The 15,904-nt window shown below is 43.7% G+C and overlaps 1 protein-coding gene across 5 annotated transcripts in view; it reads right to left on the bottom strand.

Moving 5' to 3' along the window:
* The window catches only part of LOC118363645 (fibroblast growth factor receptor 2-like), a 97,222-nt gene that overhangs the window by 33,685 nt on the left and 47,633 nt on the right, over positions 1-15,904 (bottom strand). For 2 of the 5 annotated variants that reach the window (XM_035744718.2, XM_035744749.2), the window contains 4 exons: positions 11,440-11,630; positions 9,776-9,920; positions 4,894-5,099; positions 3,724-3,866 (listed from right to left, as the gene is read on the bottom strand). In XM_035744718.2, the coding sequence (XP_035600611.1) occupies positions 3,724-3,866; positions 4,894-5,099; positions 9,776-9,920; positions 11,440-11,630 (685 nt within the window). Of the gene's footprint in view, positions 1-3,723; positions 3,867-4,893; positions 5,100-9,775; positions 9,921-10,847; positions 10,987-11,439; positions 11,631-15,904 lie in introns of all 5 variants that reach the window. The other 3 variants (XM_035744740.2, XM_035744728.2, XM_035744735.2) reach the window with 3 other exon arrangements.

The following is a 15,904-nucleotide window of genomic DNA, read 5'->3' as shown; positions in this document are numbered from 1 at the left end:
ACCAGACAACACTAGTACCTCATGTAATAGCCTGCATACACAATCAGTTAGCCAAATATTAGCTAACGTTGTCATTCATGATAAGGGGGTACATGCTACTACAATGCATCTAGTTAGGAGACAAAGTAATTAGCAACATTCACACTTTCACTTGAAAGAGCGTGAAATCACTGCCACAATCTCTGACAACTGGGACACTGCACTGGATTCATTTCTGGGTTTGTTTGAAGTTCGATAACCTAAAGTAGCAGGCGTAAAATAAACGCCTGAGTGGGGTCGAAGGAAACCGGAAGCATACGGTTTTCAGGCTTCGCCTCTTCTCTGCTTTTCTCCTGAAAACCGGATGATTCTGGATTTTACAGACCCACTGATGGTGTGTTAGGTAGAAATACATTCCAAACTGAGTAAAAACCTCACCGACTGCAGCTTACAGCAGTATGCAGCTAATCTTGGGCCTCACCCATTGCCTTACCGATTCTCAGAGAAATACCTGAGAAAGCCATAGGCCGCATTCCAGGGGGTCGGTGAAACAGTTGCGTAACAAAAATGTGAAAGACACTTACTCTATATTGCAGTCCAGTAGCCTATGTGTTGTGATCATTTGGTTGTTTGCCCTATAACCTGTTAGTTCATATTATATATACTGTAGGCCGAAAGCCCAAGACAATAAGAAGACACAGTGGCAGAATAAATTCAACCACACCTTTGTTTCATCACAAACCCAGCGAGCAAGTCCTCAAAGCATTTTGCATGTAACAAACAGTTACATAACCTACAGCATGGTCAAGCAAATTGTTTCTGATATTTTTGGACTACAAAACACCCATTGATTTAGAACCACGGAGAGTTACCTCAAGTCTAAAAAGAGCTGCCTTCACTATTCCAGCACCATTTCAACTTCAACATTATCAAATCACCTACAGTTGAAGTCGGAAGTTTACATACACCTTAGCCAAATACTCAAGTTTCACAATTCCTGAAATTTAATCCTAGTAAAAATTCCGTCTTAGGTCAGTTAGGATCACCACTTCATTTTAAGAATGTGAGATGTCCGAATAATAGTAGAGAGAATTATTTATTTATTTCATCACATTCCCAGTGGGTCAGAAGTTTACATACACAATTAGTATTTGGTAGCAATGCCTTTAAATTGATTAACTTTGGTCAAATGTTTTGGGTAGCCTTCCTAAAGCTTCCCACAATAATTTGGGTGCATTTTGGCCTATTCCTCCTGACAGAGCTGGTGTAACTTGAGTCAAGTTTGTAGGCCTCCTTGCTCGCACACGCTTTTTCAGTTTTGCCCACACATTTTCTATAGGATTGAGGTCAGGGCTTTGTGTTGGCAATTCCAATACCTTGAATTTGTTGTCCTTAAGTCATTTTGCCCCAACTTTGGAAGTACGCTTGTGGTCATTGTCCATTTGGAAGACCCATTTGCATCTAACTTCCTGACTGATGTCTTGAGATATTGCTTCAATATACCCACATAATTTTCCGTCCCCATGCCATCTATTTTGGAAGTGCACCAGTCCCTCCTTCAGCAAAGCACCCCCACAACATGATGCTGCCAACCCCATGCTTCACGGTTGGGATGGTGTTCTTTGGCTTGCAAGCCTCCCCATTTTCCCTCCAAACATAACAATGGTCATTATGGCCAAACAGTTCTATTTTTGTTTCATCAGACCAGAGAACATTCCTCCAAAAAGTACGATCTTTGTCCATATGTGCAGTTGCAAACTGTAGTCTGGCTTTTTTTATGGAGGTTTTGGAGCAGTGGCTTCTTCCTTGCTGAGCGGCCTTTCAGGTTATGTTGATATAGGACTCGTTTCACTGTGGATATAGATACTTTTGTACCAGTTTCCTTCAGCATCTTTACGAGGTCCTTTGCTGCTGTTCTGGGATTGATTTGCAACTCAATTGATTTGATTTTCGCACCAAAGCACAGTCATCTATAGGAGAAAGAACACGTCTCCTTCCTCAGCGGTATGACGGCTGCGTGGGCCCATGGTGTTTATACTTGGGTACTATTGTTTGTACCTTCTGGCGTTTGGAAATTGCTCCCAAGGATGAACCAGACTTGTGGAGGTCTACACTTTTTTTTCTGAGGTCTTGGATAATTTATTTTGATTTCCCCATGATGTCAAGCAAAGATGCACCGAGTTCGAAGGCAGGCCTTGAAATACATCCACAGGTACACCTCCAATTGACTCAAATCATGTCAATTAGCCTATCAGAAGCTTCTAAAGCCATTACATAACTTTCTGAAATTTTCCAAGCTGTTTAATTAAAGGCACAGTCAATTTAGTGTATGTGAACTTTTGACCCACTGAAATTGTGATACAGTGAATTATTAGTGAAATAATCTTTCTGTAAACAATTGCTGGAAAAATTACTTGTGTCATGCACGAAGTTGATGTCCTAACCAACTTGGAACAAGAAATTTGCGGAGTGGTTGAAAAATTACTTTTAATGACTCAAATCCTAAGTGTAAGTAAACTTCCGACTTCAACTGTCTGTTTAATATAGTGGAAAGACACCAAAAACAACTTAGTCCAATCAATGTAAGCTAAATATGATGTGGCTGTCCATGGTACTGATTTGTGTGTTTGTGTGTGCGTGCAAGTAGAAAAAACATGTTGACTCACCCTACTTGTAGAGAAACGCCAATAACTGATCATCTCTTGTTGGCTAAGAACACACTTGAAGTTTTTGTATACGCTTGAAGTTTTTGTTGTCCTAGGCTACCTGGCTAAAATGCTTGCTCGCTAGCCTATCTTCCTTTCATGGCCATCTATGTGCCAGGCCAGCTAGCTAACATTAGCCTATTAGATCTAGCTACTTCCATCCTCTCAGGCCAGGGGCACAATGTATGAATTTATGGTTGGATCAGAATCGCCATTTATAATCATTGGCCGGTACGGAGAATGAAGTAAAACCACAAGTCCAAATCCCTATCTCCATCCATGGCTAATTTAGGAAAAGGGATAGTTTTAGCTAGCTAGCCACCGGAGGACAACGACACAATGAGATGCAACTATTCAAGTTTTTTTGCTATAAATGCCGTTCTGCTTTTGATGTGATTGTTCTGAAGTCAAATCCAAACTGGCTACCCGAGACACTTTTTTAGTGCGCCAGGAACATTCACAGTTGAGCTCACTCAGTTTAGCTCAACGCTAACTGGCTATTATAATTATCTTTTTTTTTTTAATCATACGCGATAAGGTCCACCTTGCCGTCGGAACGTAACTCATGTGGCTAATCGAACTGCGCCATCCGCAGTAGATGCTTTATCCCGTCTCCAGTTCTTCTGCTAATGACCTTGCTGTGTCTCAGTCTGTCCACAGCCACCGCCTCCAGTGGGCTCCTGGTTAGCTTAGCCAAATGCTCGGTGGCTTCTCTTACATTCAATGCTACGGGCGGCAACAATGTCACTCTTTTTTTACCAGACAGCATCAGATAGATGGGCTACACATACTGAGAAAGAGGGGTGCTGTTTCATTCACTTGGATGCTTCTCCAGTGAGACACGTTCAGCCTCTTGCGAATTGACAGAAAATGATGAAACAGAGATGTTCTGAGGTTTGGTGAGTGACTACTATGTAGGCGGCCTGAAATGTGGCCATACTGTTGAGGTCAATGACACCCTTGTACACTGACCCCCCCGCTACATCCTTTACCTCCACCCTTCCCCATTCCTACCCCTGTTCCCGTCCCTGCCCATCACCTGTCTCTGGAAAACTCCCAGCGTGGGTCCTCTGGGAGGTCGTACTCTGGGATGGGGTCGTCATGGCCGGCCGAGCTGCGTCGTGTGGTGATGCGGACCAATGGGGTGCTGGAGTTCATCGAGGAGCTGGAGTCATTTGACACCTGTAGGAGACGACAGATTGGCTGATCACCTGAGCCTAGATACACTGGTCAAATAAGAAATGGCAGGGATAGGCATGTGTGTGTGTTTGTATTACTATTATTGTGAGGACCAGTAGTGTAGGTGGGTAGGTGTGTGTGGGCGCACACGTGTCTGTGTGATGAAAAAAAATCTAAAGATCAAATGCCTCATTTACATGGGCTTTAAATTATATTGATACTGTGCAAATCAACATATTCTTCATGCTTTTTAAAAAGCAAGTTAATGCATGTTAGGGATCATTAGTGATCACATCTCAGTGCTAGAGTAACGTTCTATCTGATGAATGTGTCCGTTTATCATTGTCCTCAGGGCTCTTCTCTCCTTCCTGCTCCAACCTTACCTTGACACTGGAACCACCCATCTCTCGCAGGAATGTAATCCATCACTTTTTGTACCTCTTGGAGTTTGTTTTCCCCTTGAGGGAAAGGCATCACTCACAGAGAGGTAGAGGAGCTAGAACAGGAGCCAGAGGTGCTGGAGAGCAGTGCTAACATGCTCAGACACCATGCACTGTAGCTATCTGTCTTTCAGTGGAGTTAACTGATGCATAGCACCTCAAGCAGTGCGATGTATTAGTTACAGTAGTCTTATTAAAATCCACTTCCCCTGAACAGCTAAATTAACTGGGCTCTCAAATCAGAGTCCCAGTAACTCAATTGATCTATGTCAGGAATACAAATGCGGTGGAACTTTTTGGGTGTTTTCTGCTCTTGGTAGGTAAACCTTGGACTATTTTCTGTTGTTTTTATTTAAGATGGAGTATATGGGGCTTTTCACACTGCTGAACCTGAACCAAACCAAGCTGTACTGAGCTGGCCTGGTTACACATACACCATAGTAGCTGAAACCATGAACAAATACAATCCCAGTCAGTACAGTTTGGTTTGGGTCGGCACAATAGTGTGAAATTATATATAAATGCATGTGTGTGTGGAGTTTGTCTTTTTATGGGTGTTAAAATGCCTTGGAAACCCCTTATCTACTTTCTGTTACCTGGCGACGCAGAGGTATCTGCTTGCTGAGTTTGTGGACTGCTGGCTGGTTCCCGAAGTCAGGCTTCTTAGCCGTATTCCTCATCCGGCACACCACCACGATGACCACCATACAGGCGATCAGGAACACCCCGATGCAGTATATGGCTATCTCCACGTAGTCAGGTGATGTCAGACCCGTCACTGTCTCTTCCTTATTGGCTGTTTGGGGAGCGAAGAGTGTCAGGGAGGGATAGAAAGTGGAACGTAGAGGCACATACTGACTCATGACATAATGTACACAAACACACGGACGTGGGCACACAGACACTTAAACAAAAAAGACATGGACACATCTGATAGACGCACATGTATGAACAGAACACATGCCATGGAAACGACACACACACACACACACACACACACACACACACACACACACACACACACACACACACACACACACACACACACACACACACACACACACACACACACACACACACACACACACACACACACACACACACACACACACACACACACACACGTCATTGCTAGATAGACAAACAAAACATAAATAATGAGAAAGACGCACACATGTTTCTCTCTCCATCCCCCTCCCTCTACTCTCTCTTCTTCACACAACCATCTACTGCCCAACTAGGACAGACAGAAAATGGAATTGATCTAAGAGGGGCTAAACCATAGAAATATAATCATTCTGATTCTACTTTTACAAGGTAAATACACTGAGCTCAAGCAGGGGGTTGTACTAAGTGCCTACATTCAGGGTGACTTGACACACCACACACATGCAGGGTGAAGACACACATGCACACACACACACGTTCTCCCTCCCTCTCTCACCTGGATACACACACGCTTCACATCAGACTGCAAACAAGTGAGTGGTGCCCTTTGTGGCGATATATGGCCTGAGCTTCCTGTCTGTAGGAAATGGGTCTGGGTCTGTCTCTGTGTGGCTATAGGACCACAGCCTGTTCCATAATGCATGTCATCCGCCCATGGCTACAAACAATGCCCTTGTACTGTGCAGCCAGGGAGAAGTAACATGTAGGAACCTTTCTCCAGACGGCTTCGTATCACCTGGTCCAAAACTCACAGCGCAACACAGAAGGCAGAAGAGCTATGCAGGCGCCACCAGAGCAGATACATGGGGACTAGGGCAATAAATTAAAAGATACTATTCGCCAAGAAATTAAATCCAATCAAAGAACAATGTTCATCCCCCGAATACATCGTGAAATGCTTTGACAAGTCCATTGCTTGACCAGCACATTGACAAGCTCTGAACCAACAATGCAGTTTTAAGGAAAATAAGAGTTGAGAAAATATTTACTAAATAAACTAAAGAAAGTAAAAAAAGTAACACAATAAAATAACAATAACAAGGCTATATATACAGGGGGTACCGGTACCGAATCAATGTGCGGGGGTACAAGTTAGTTGAGGTAATTGAAGTAATATGTACATGTAAATAGGGGTAAAGCAACTATGCATAATAATAGTATTTTGTTCAGAGACAAAGCAAGGCTATTATCTGGGAGGGCATTGAGGGGATTTTTGTACCTGCTGTCTGTTCATGTTGTGGATTACAGGAGACTAGTGCTATCATCCATCTCATTTAATGTCCAGAGTCCAGACATCTCACCCACCCTACATACATGTAGATGTATTAATGTTGGCCAACTCTGTTGCCTGAACTGAAACTGTAAGGAATGAGCATACGTGTTCTATTTATATGGACTTTAACTGTGTTTGGTATATACAGTGGGGTTCGAAATGATTGATATCCTTGACAAAGATGAGCAAAAATGATTGTATAAAACAAATAATTGAAACAGTGAGCTATATTGTATGCTCCAAACATTTTGGAAACTCTATTCTTTTATATGAATATAAATGCTCAGAGAAAGAGATTGTTCAACAGTAATATTTTTTTTTCTCAAAAAGGTAGGAGTCTGTTTTTTAATACCTTTCAATAGCTCACCTCGTGAGGATAATGGCACTGAGACATTTTCTAAAATGTTGAACACGTTGGGAGGGATCTTAGACCATTACTCCATACAGAATCCTTCCAGATGCTTGATATCCTTTGTCTAAGTTTATGGACTTGAAAATGGGTTTCAAATCCAGAGACAGATGGCCATTGAAAAAATGTTGATTTTGTGGCAAATAACCAGGTTTCCAGTCAACCTTTTTATGTTGGATAAAAAAAAAATGTCACGACAGGCCTGATCAAAATTAGTTGGTAAACCTTCCAAATGTCAACAAAACAAAATATGCTAGACAAGGTGGGATCTTTTTGTGTCGGTAAAATGTATTATGCAAGAAAATGGAAGTGGAAATGCCTTTATGCGCAAATATCGATATAATAATAACCACCTTATCAAACTTGGGAGTCACGAGATTATATGGTGTGTGTGGTCCTCTCACTCGCGAAAGCATGCAGTTTATTATGCTACAGATGAAATCAATTATGATGAACTTCACAGGGTGGTGAAACTGCACTGTGATGAGCTTGATAGTTGCTTTCCCCCCCCCCCCACAATAATCTCATCATGTCGGCTATACAAGCGAGCTGTTCTATATCGAGTGCACGTGCCAAGACCAGAGTGGGCACATTTGCTATGTAAGAAATGTTTTTTTTTGTGACAAAACCATCAGTAGAGTTGAAAATGCTATGGAAACCCATTTAACTTGTATGTTTTATTCGGTACCTGGGAATTTAACCTATTATTATTATTTTTTATGTTATTTTTATGTGCACTACGTCATCAAGCACAGCCTTTTACCGTCAACAAGTCAATTGGATGGAAACACATCTCTGGTGGGAAAATGCGCATATTGTTTATGTATTTTTGTTATATTAGCATGAAAATCTGTCGCTATTTGGATGGAAACCTAGCTGTAGAACAGTGGAGGCTGCTGAGGGGAGGACGGCTCATAATTATGGCTGGAATTGCAATCAATGGTTGGTATCATACGTGGTTTCCATGTGGCTGGAAACCACGTATGACCCCTCCTCCCCACAGCAGCCTCCACTGCTACAGAACCATTTCTTTATGGACTCTGAAGTGTTATTGGGGTTATTGTCTTGCTGAAAGATCCATTTGCGGCCAAGTTTCAGCCTCCTGGGGGAGGACACCAGGTATTTGGCTAAAATGTCCCGGTGCTGGGTAAAGTTCATGATGCCGTTGACCTTAAAGGCCCCAAGACCGGTGGAAGCAAAATAGCGCCAGAACCACCACCATATTTTACAAGTAGGTATGGCGTTCTTTTCTGTTCATATATTCTCATTTCGACGCCAAACACACCACTGGTGTGTGTGGCCAAAGAGCTCTATTTTCATGTTATCCAACATATGTAAATGCCTGGAGTTTGCTAAACGGCATTGGCACTTGGATTGAAACCGGTGCTTTGGTCAGAGGGCATGAAAATAGAGCTCTTTGGCCATGGACACAAGTGGTGGGTTTGCAGTCAAAATGAGAATACATAAGCAGAAAAGAAAATCTCTTTCTCTGAGCAATTGTATTAGTATAAAATAATATAGCTCAGTATTTGAATTAGTTATTTTATACAGATATTTTTGCAAATCCTTATCAAGGGTGTCAATGACCCCATGCTAAATCTATGGATGTTTGTCAGTGCAGACATGAGGAACACAGACACACTCACACAGACACACATTTAAAAGACACACACACAATCGTGCAGACACAGGGACACACACGTACATTTAAACTAGGACTGCCAAACGATAAAATGTTCTAATCGAGTTAATCGTATGACGATTTGATTAATCGCAAATTCAGAATTCGCTCAAATTAAGATGTAATTTAAGATTGTTTATACAAAAAGCATTACAAGAATAATGACGTCTTGATTTATCCCAAAATAATGGTTATAATAATTAAGTGTAAATTGATAAAACACACCTTCTTTGATAAAGCACACCTTCTTTAACCTCAATGTCAACTTGTTTTTGGAGACAACCTTGTTTTTAGCAGTATGTATATTATGTATTTTCATGTTTTCAGTTGATTTTGAACGCTTTCATTAATCACAATTTTAAAAAAGTGTGCACTAAAATCAAGTTATCTGATTAACTCTGACATACCTAATTTAAACACACACACACTATATCAAATATATTGAATACATTTAAAAATATTGGCCCTGATAATTGAGAAAGTCAAGCCGTGAGTATTCCAGCTGTGACATTCTTTTTTTATTATCTCAAGGAGAAATAATAAAAAGGCAATCAATTATCAGAGTCAGGAAAGACGTGGAGCCATGAGGGAGTTTTTATTAATTCTCAGGAAATGACAGAGAAGCCACTGACACCGACAGACAGAATCACCAAGACAAACAGACACCCGTCTTCTGTAAAAACGTGCAGTCCGAGCCAAAATGTACGTAGCACCAACATACTTTCCCCGAGAACCAGGGGAGAGAGGGAGAGAGATGAGGGAGGGGGAGAGAGAGGCAAACCTCCTCTTGAGTAACGAGACACTCAAGCCATTCGGAGAAGTCGGGTTATAATAAGCTTAGAGCAAATGTCTCTTTATCTGGCCCCTTGCTTTCAACACATCAAGATAACAAAATATATGTAATACATATTCCTGCTCTAATATTACACCGAATTAGATGTTGAGTTGTTGACTGTAAAGTTCATCATTGTATTCTGATATTTTGTTATTTTGTTGAGTTTGTGTGTCTTTCACTCCAAAGGAGCTTTTCACTTCTCCCTTCTTCCCGTAGAAATCATCAAAATAACTTTATTGACCGAACATTTAAAACCGTTAGTGAATGACATTGAGAGAGTGAGAGAGAGTGAGGGGAAAGGGAGGGCAGTATATGAGTGTATATACCTGGAAGCACCGTCAACCAAGCAGTGTGATAGGAGATCCCAATAGAATTACCCGCCAAGCAGGTATACTCCCCAGCATCCTCGTAAGTGACATTGGGGAGGTAGAGGACTTCAATCTCCTTGTCCGTGGTGTTTACACCTGCGGTCTGGGAGAGGGTTAGGAGTAGTTGTGGAGGAGGAGGATGAGAGAGGAAGGGTAGAAGAAGAAAGGGAGGAAGAGGAGAAAGAGAAGGGGCAGGTCGATGGGAGAGGAGGGGTGGAGGAGAAGTATAAGGAAGAGACAGGGATGGAGGAGAATGAAGAGGAAGAGACATGGATGGAGGATGAGAAAGGGAGGGTGGACGTTAAAAGGATAAATTATATTTAAGGGGTGAGTAGGAAGAAAGTAAGATAAAGGGAAGGAGTGAGAGTAGCAATGGAGGGGGAAAAAATAGCAGAGAGGAGAGAAGAGGAGGAAAAGCAGAGGTAACAATTAGACCCACAACACCATGAGAGAGGAGTAGCTGGATGGTGTCCATAGCTGGGAGGAGAACGGTCGTCCCATCTATAGAGAGAGAGAGAGTAGATGGGAGGAGCTTCCAGAGAAGGGAAGGAGGGTCCAGCGAGGGAGGGTCTTCAAAACAAACAGGAAGAGCACCTTGTACCACAAGAAATAATAGCAAACACAATACACCAAAACACGTGATAAAAATACCCTTCACCCACAACACCAGAGCCCAAACGTATCCACACCAGGCCTGGGCATGCACAGTACACACAACCACAGAAGAGGAAGGCAATCACCTATGCCCTTACACATCACACCATTCAAATGGGGGGGGTGAAGAAGAAGAGAGAGAGAGAGACAGAGTTGAAAGGTCTGAGATGGACTTAGCAGGATAGTGTGAGTGTGCAGGTACAGTAGGCATTTCCATGGCTGTACAGTCACAGTCAGTAGTTACAGTAGAAAGGATCAGTCAGTCCACAACCCAGCAGGAACTAAGACCACCACACCGAACCGGGTCAGTGACAGGCCCAAAGAGACCACACGGGAGGTGGTCAACAGAGGTCTAGGATCAGGGGTCAGCGGTTACCTGGGATGACCGTCAGCCAGCCCGACTGGTTGACCTCCCCTATATAATTGGAGACTTTACAGGTATACTCTCCGGCGTCCTCCTCAGTCACGTTGCTGAGCGTGAGCACCTCCACATCCGAGCTATTGATGCCTGAGCGCTGGGGTGTGTGAGCCGCACGCACACACACATGTCCACCCATACACAAACAACCAAACACACACACACACGTACACGGCAGCAGGGGGACAAAACAAAACACAGGCCTGTTACTATCACATCTGCACCTCAGTGCAGGGAAAGGAGGTTACAGGAGCCGCCACCCAGACAGGAATACAGCCAGTGTTCCAGTAGTATAGAGGGAAAAGGGATATTTATTATTCTTCGTAAAGGAGAGAGACAGATGTGATAGTAACAAAAATGCTGTTTTTATAAATGGCAAAAAAGTTACCTGAAAACAAAAAAATGATTAGCCTACACTTTGAAGAGAAAGAATACGTGAAAAACTGAGAGTGTCAATCAGGTAATCAGATGTCACAAGAAAGAGGAACCAATCATTTTCACTGATCAGGTCAAAACAGCCAATGAGGGGCCGGGGAGGGCTGGAACGTACCTTCAGTACACGGACGTAGGGGTGTCCATCTGGGCCGGTGCGACTACCATTCTTCTGGATGTGCTGCAGCCACTGGATGTGGGGCTGAGCATCACTGTACACCTTACACACGAAGCGTGCGTCCTCCCCTACATTCACACTGGTGTTGGCTGGCAGCCCTGCCTGGAGAATGGGCCTATGAGGGGACCGTTCTAAGATGGAGAGAGAAAAGGGGAGATGTGTTATGGTGAGTTAGTTTGTGCTTGAGACATCGCCATTGGCCATTTCAAACCCCAACCTTGCACCATACACCCCTTGGTAAAAGACAGATTTGTATTTCTAATATCAATGACAGCCAATTGATCAACTAAGCTAGATCACCACGGGGTACCTTGGGAATAAGCATTATGACACAGACTTCACTTTGTCTAAGGAACTGAAAACGAGCACAGAATACTTGGGGGTGAGGGTTCGGAGAGTCAGGTGGGGTGGTTTGAGGCCTGAGGGGCACTGGTTCGGTTAAATAATCAAATCAAATCAAAATCACATTTATTTATATAGCCCTTCATACATCAGCTGATATCTCAAAGTGCTGTACAGAAACCCAGCCTAAAACCCCAAACAGCAAGCAATGCAGGTGTAGAAGCATGGTGGCTAGGAAAAACTCCCTAGAAAGGCCAAAACCTAGGAAGAAACCTAGAGAGGAACCAGGCTATGTGGGGTGGCCAGTCCTCTTCTGGCTGTGCCGGGTGGAGATTATAACAGAACATGGCCAAGATGTTCAAATGTTCATAAATGAACAGCATGGTCGAATAATAATAAGGCAGAACAGTTGAAACTGGAGCAGCAGCACAGCCAGGTGGACTGGGGACAGCAAGGAGTCATCATGTCAGGTTGTCCTGAGGCATGGGCCTAGGGCTCAGGTCCTCCGAGAGAGAGAAAGAAAGAGAGAAAGAGAAGTACTCCAGATATAACAAACTGACCCTAGCCCCCCGACACATAAACTACTGCAGCATAAATACTGGAGGCTGAGACAGGAGGGGTCAGGAGACACTGTGTCCTCATCCGAGGACACCCCCGGACAGGGCCAAACAGGAAGGATATAACCCCAACCACTTTGCCAAAGCACAGCCCCCACACCACTAGAGGGATTTCTTCAACCACCAACTTGCCATCCTGAGACAAGGCCGAGTAGGGGGGCAACCCAGACAGGAAGATCACATCAGTGACTCAACCCAACTCAAGTGACACACCTCTCCCAGGGACGGTATGAAAGAGCCCCAGTAAGCCAGTGACTCAGCCCCTGTAATAGGGTTAGAGGCAGAGAATACCAGTGGAAAGAGGGGAACCGGCCAGGCAGAGACAGCAAGGGCGGTTCGTTGCTCCAGAGCCTTTCCGTTCACCTTCCCACTCCTGGGCCAGACTACACTCAATCATAGAGATGAGTCTTCAGTAAAGACTTAAAGGTTGAGACCGAGTTTGCGTCTCTTACATGGGTAGGCAGACCATTCCATAAAAATGGAGCTCTATAGGAGAAAGCCCTGCCTCCAGCTGTTTGCTTAGAAATTCTAGGGACAATTAGGAGGCCTGCGTCTTGTGACCGTAGTGTACGTGTAGGTATGTACGGCAGGACCAAATCAGAGGAGGAGCAAGCCCATGTAATGCTTTGTAGGTTAGCAGTAAAACCTTGAAATCAGCCCTTGCCTTGACAGGAAGCCAGTGTAGTGAGGCTAGCACTGGAGTAATATGATCACATTTTTTGGTTCTAGTCAGGATTCTAGTAGCCGTATTTAGCACTAACTGAAGTTTATTTTGTGCTTTATCCGGGTAGCCGGAAAGTAGAGCATTGCAGTATTTTAACCTAGAAGTGACAAAAGCTTGGATTAATTTTTCTGCATCATTTTTGGACAGAAAGTTTCTGATTTTTGCAATATTACGTAGACGGAAAAAAGCGGGCTTAGAATGAAGAAGAATGAGGGCTTATAAGTGGGTGGCAGAGAAAAGAGAGGAGGGGTGGGAAAAAAATATAGCGAATAAAGGGAGCTCAACAGACAGAGTGAAAAGAGAACGAAAGAGGGGTGAAGAGGGTGAATAAAAAACGAAAGGTAGAGAGACAACTTTCATACACGGTGTGTCAGTCTGTCAAGAGTTTTGCCACTTGTAATCTTCCTCCGTGCTGTTCCTCTGTCCATCAGAAGGCCAAATGGCTACTCTCTCTCTGTCAGATCAGATGATTCTCACCCCTCCCTCCTCTCACTCTCCCTCCTCCCTACGCATTCCTTGGACTCGCCGTGTTTATTGTCTCTCTACCCTCCTCCTTCCATCCCTCGTGTGTGTGTTTGTGCATGTATGCGTATGTGTGTGTGTGCGCGTGCATGTGTGTTAGTGGTTTAGCGGACTCATGTGGAACTTGTCTGAAGTCATCATGTAGTCTTGATGGCTGCTTGGTGTTGCAACTGATGACTTATTCACCAGTCTGCTCTCTGACCACACTGACTCGAGTGTTTCTGTGAAATGTATGGTTGTTTGCATGGATCTATACATAACTGCATGGATACCATGGTGACTATGACGTACTATCCATATATGTTATAGACACCATGCTATCCTTGCATTTATGGAGAGAACAAGACCTGACACATACTGTACACACACACACCCACTCTGCCCTTTTATTATCCCGATCCACTCACCCGAATCAAATACAAAAATCTATTTATCAATTAAGTCATTAGTAAAGTACTTATGGCTGCTGGGAGTTGGAGTTGAGGAAAGGGACAGACTTCTGTGGCGTCTAAGCAGCACCACTAAACTGTGGGTAACCTGGCGGCTTGACACGCAGGGCCCTGGGGGTCAGGGAGGGGTTGTTGATCGGAGGGGGATAGGGCCAGGCCCGGACCAGGGGAAGAAAGTGAAGAAGGAGTGAAAGAAAAGTGGAGGGGGCTGGGCATAAACAAAGTGCCAGCGGGGTGACTGGGTACCCCTGTGGGTGAGCAGGCTGGTGAAGGCCAACGGGTACCATTTGCTGACCTCTCGGAGACGCTCAGTCAGGAGGGCACAGATCTGTGTGTGTATGCGCACGGCGGTGTGAGTGAGTGTGTGTGTGCACTGCATGTATGTGTGTGTGTTTCTCTGGGGGACCCTCCCCCGCGCCCGTGGACAGTTTCAGCCAGAAAAGGCGTGTCTAGCTTTGTTTTTAATGTCTGATCCTGTTGGTCATTTGGGCCCAAAAGCACGATAAGAACTGCCTTCCAGACACTCTCTCCCCCTCCATCTCTCTTTCTGTCTCCACCCCTTCTCTCACTCTATTAAACAGTAAAATTCAGTAAAATTAAGCAAGAGGTTGTGGGGGGTTAGTCTGGAGCCGGACATAAAAAGGGTTTACTGCTGAGCAATAAAACAGAACAAAAAACAGAAACAGAGAGAGTCTGAAGGAGAGCTTTAGTTAATCCCATAGCAAGGGGGCCTGGAAGGGCGAGAGTGTGTGTGTGTGTGTGCACGCGCATCTGGAGGCTACAACAGTGAGGTATTTGAGGGTATTTACACTCAGGATTCCATCTCTTGTCTGATAGTGTTGTGAACATTGCCCTTTATTACCATGGAGACCCTGACAGAAGGCTAGGGCAAATGAACACAGAGGGGGTCAACTCTCCTGAGAGCTTTACAACCACATTGACAAATAGAATCCAAGACCTCTGGGAATTAAACCACAATGTATTGTGTATTGACCTGAGGCATTGATTAACAGTGTGGGGTATTTGCCCCTAGATGCTGATCTGTGGTCAGTTTTTCATTTTCTCCACTAATGGTTAAAGTTAGGAATGGGGGGAGGGAAAGCTGATCCTAGATCTGTACCTAGGTTAAAGGTCTCACCGGAAATTGATGAACCCTAGAGGACAGAAGTGCTTTGATGCCCACTGGCTGTTTTTCATGTGGTACAGTAAAGACAACTGGGAAACAAATAGATACAGATTAAAACAATGGCCAAAGACCCCCCCCACACACACTGTGGTTGGTCCAATTACCGTATAACTGTTTATCCGACAGTTATTTTTATTTATTTAAAATATATATATATTTTACCTTTATTTAACCAGGTAGGCAAGTTGAGAACAAGTTCTCATTTACAATTGCGACCTGGCCAAGATAAAGCAAAGTAGTTCGACACAGAGTTACACATGGAGTAAAACAAACATACAGTCAATAATACAGTATAAACTAGTCTATATACGATGTGAGCAAATGAGGTGAGATAAGGGAGGTAAAGGCAAAAAAAGGCCATGGTGGCAAAGTAAATACAATATAGCAAGTACAACACTGGAATGGTAGATTTGCAGTGGAAGAATGTGCAAAGTAGAAATAAAAATAATGGGGTGCAAAGGAGCAAAATAAATAAATAAATTAATTAAATACAGTAAGGAAAGAGGTAGTTGTTTGGGCTAAATTATAGGTGGGCTATGTACAGGTGCAGTAATCTGTGAGCTGC

This window comes from Oncorhynchus keta, chromosome 3 (assembly GCF_023373465.1).
Source record: "Oncorhynchus keta strain PuntledgeMale-10-30-2019 chromosome 3, Oket_V2, whole genome shotgun sequence".
NCBI lineage: Eukaryota > Metazoa > Chordata > Actinopteri > Salmoniformes > Salmonidae > Oncorhynchus > Oncorhynchus keta.
Note: the sequence above shows the minus strand (reverse complement) of the source record. Positions and strands in the feature narration are given on the sequence as shown.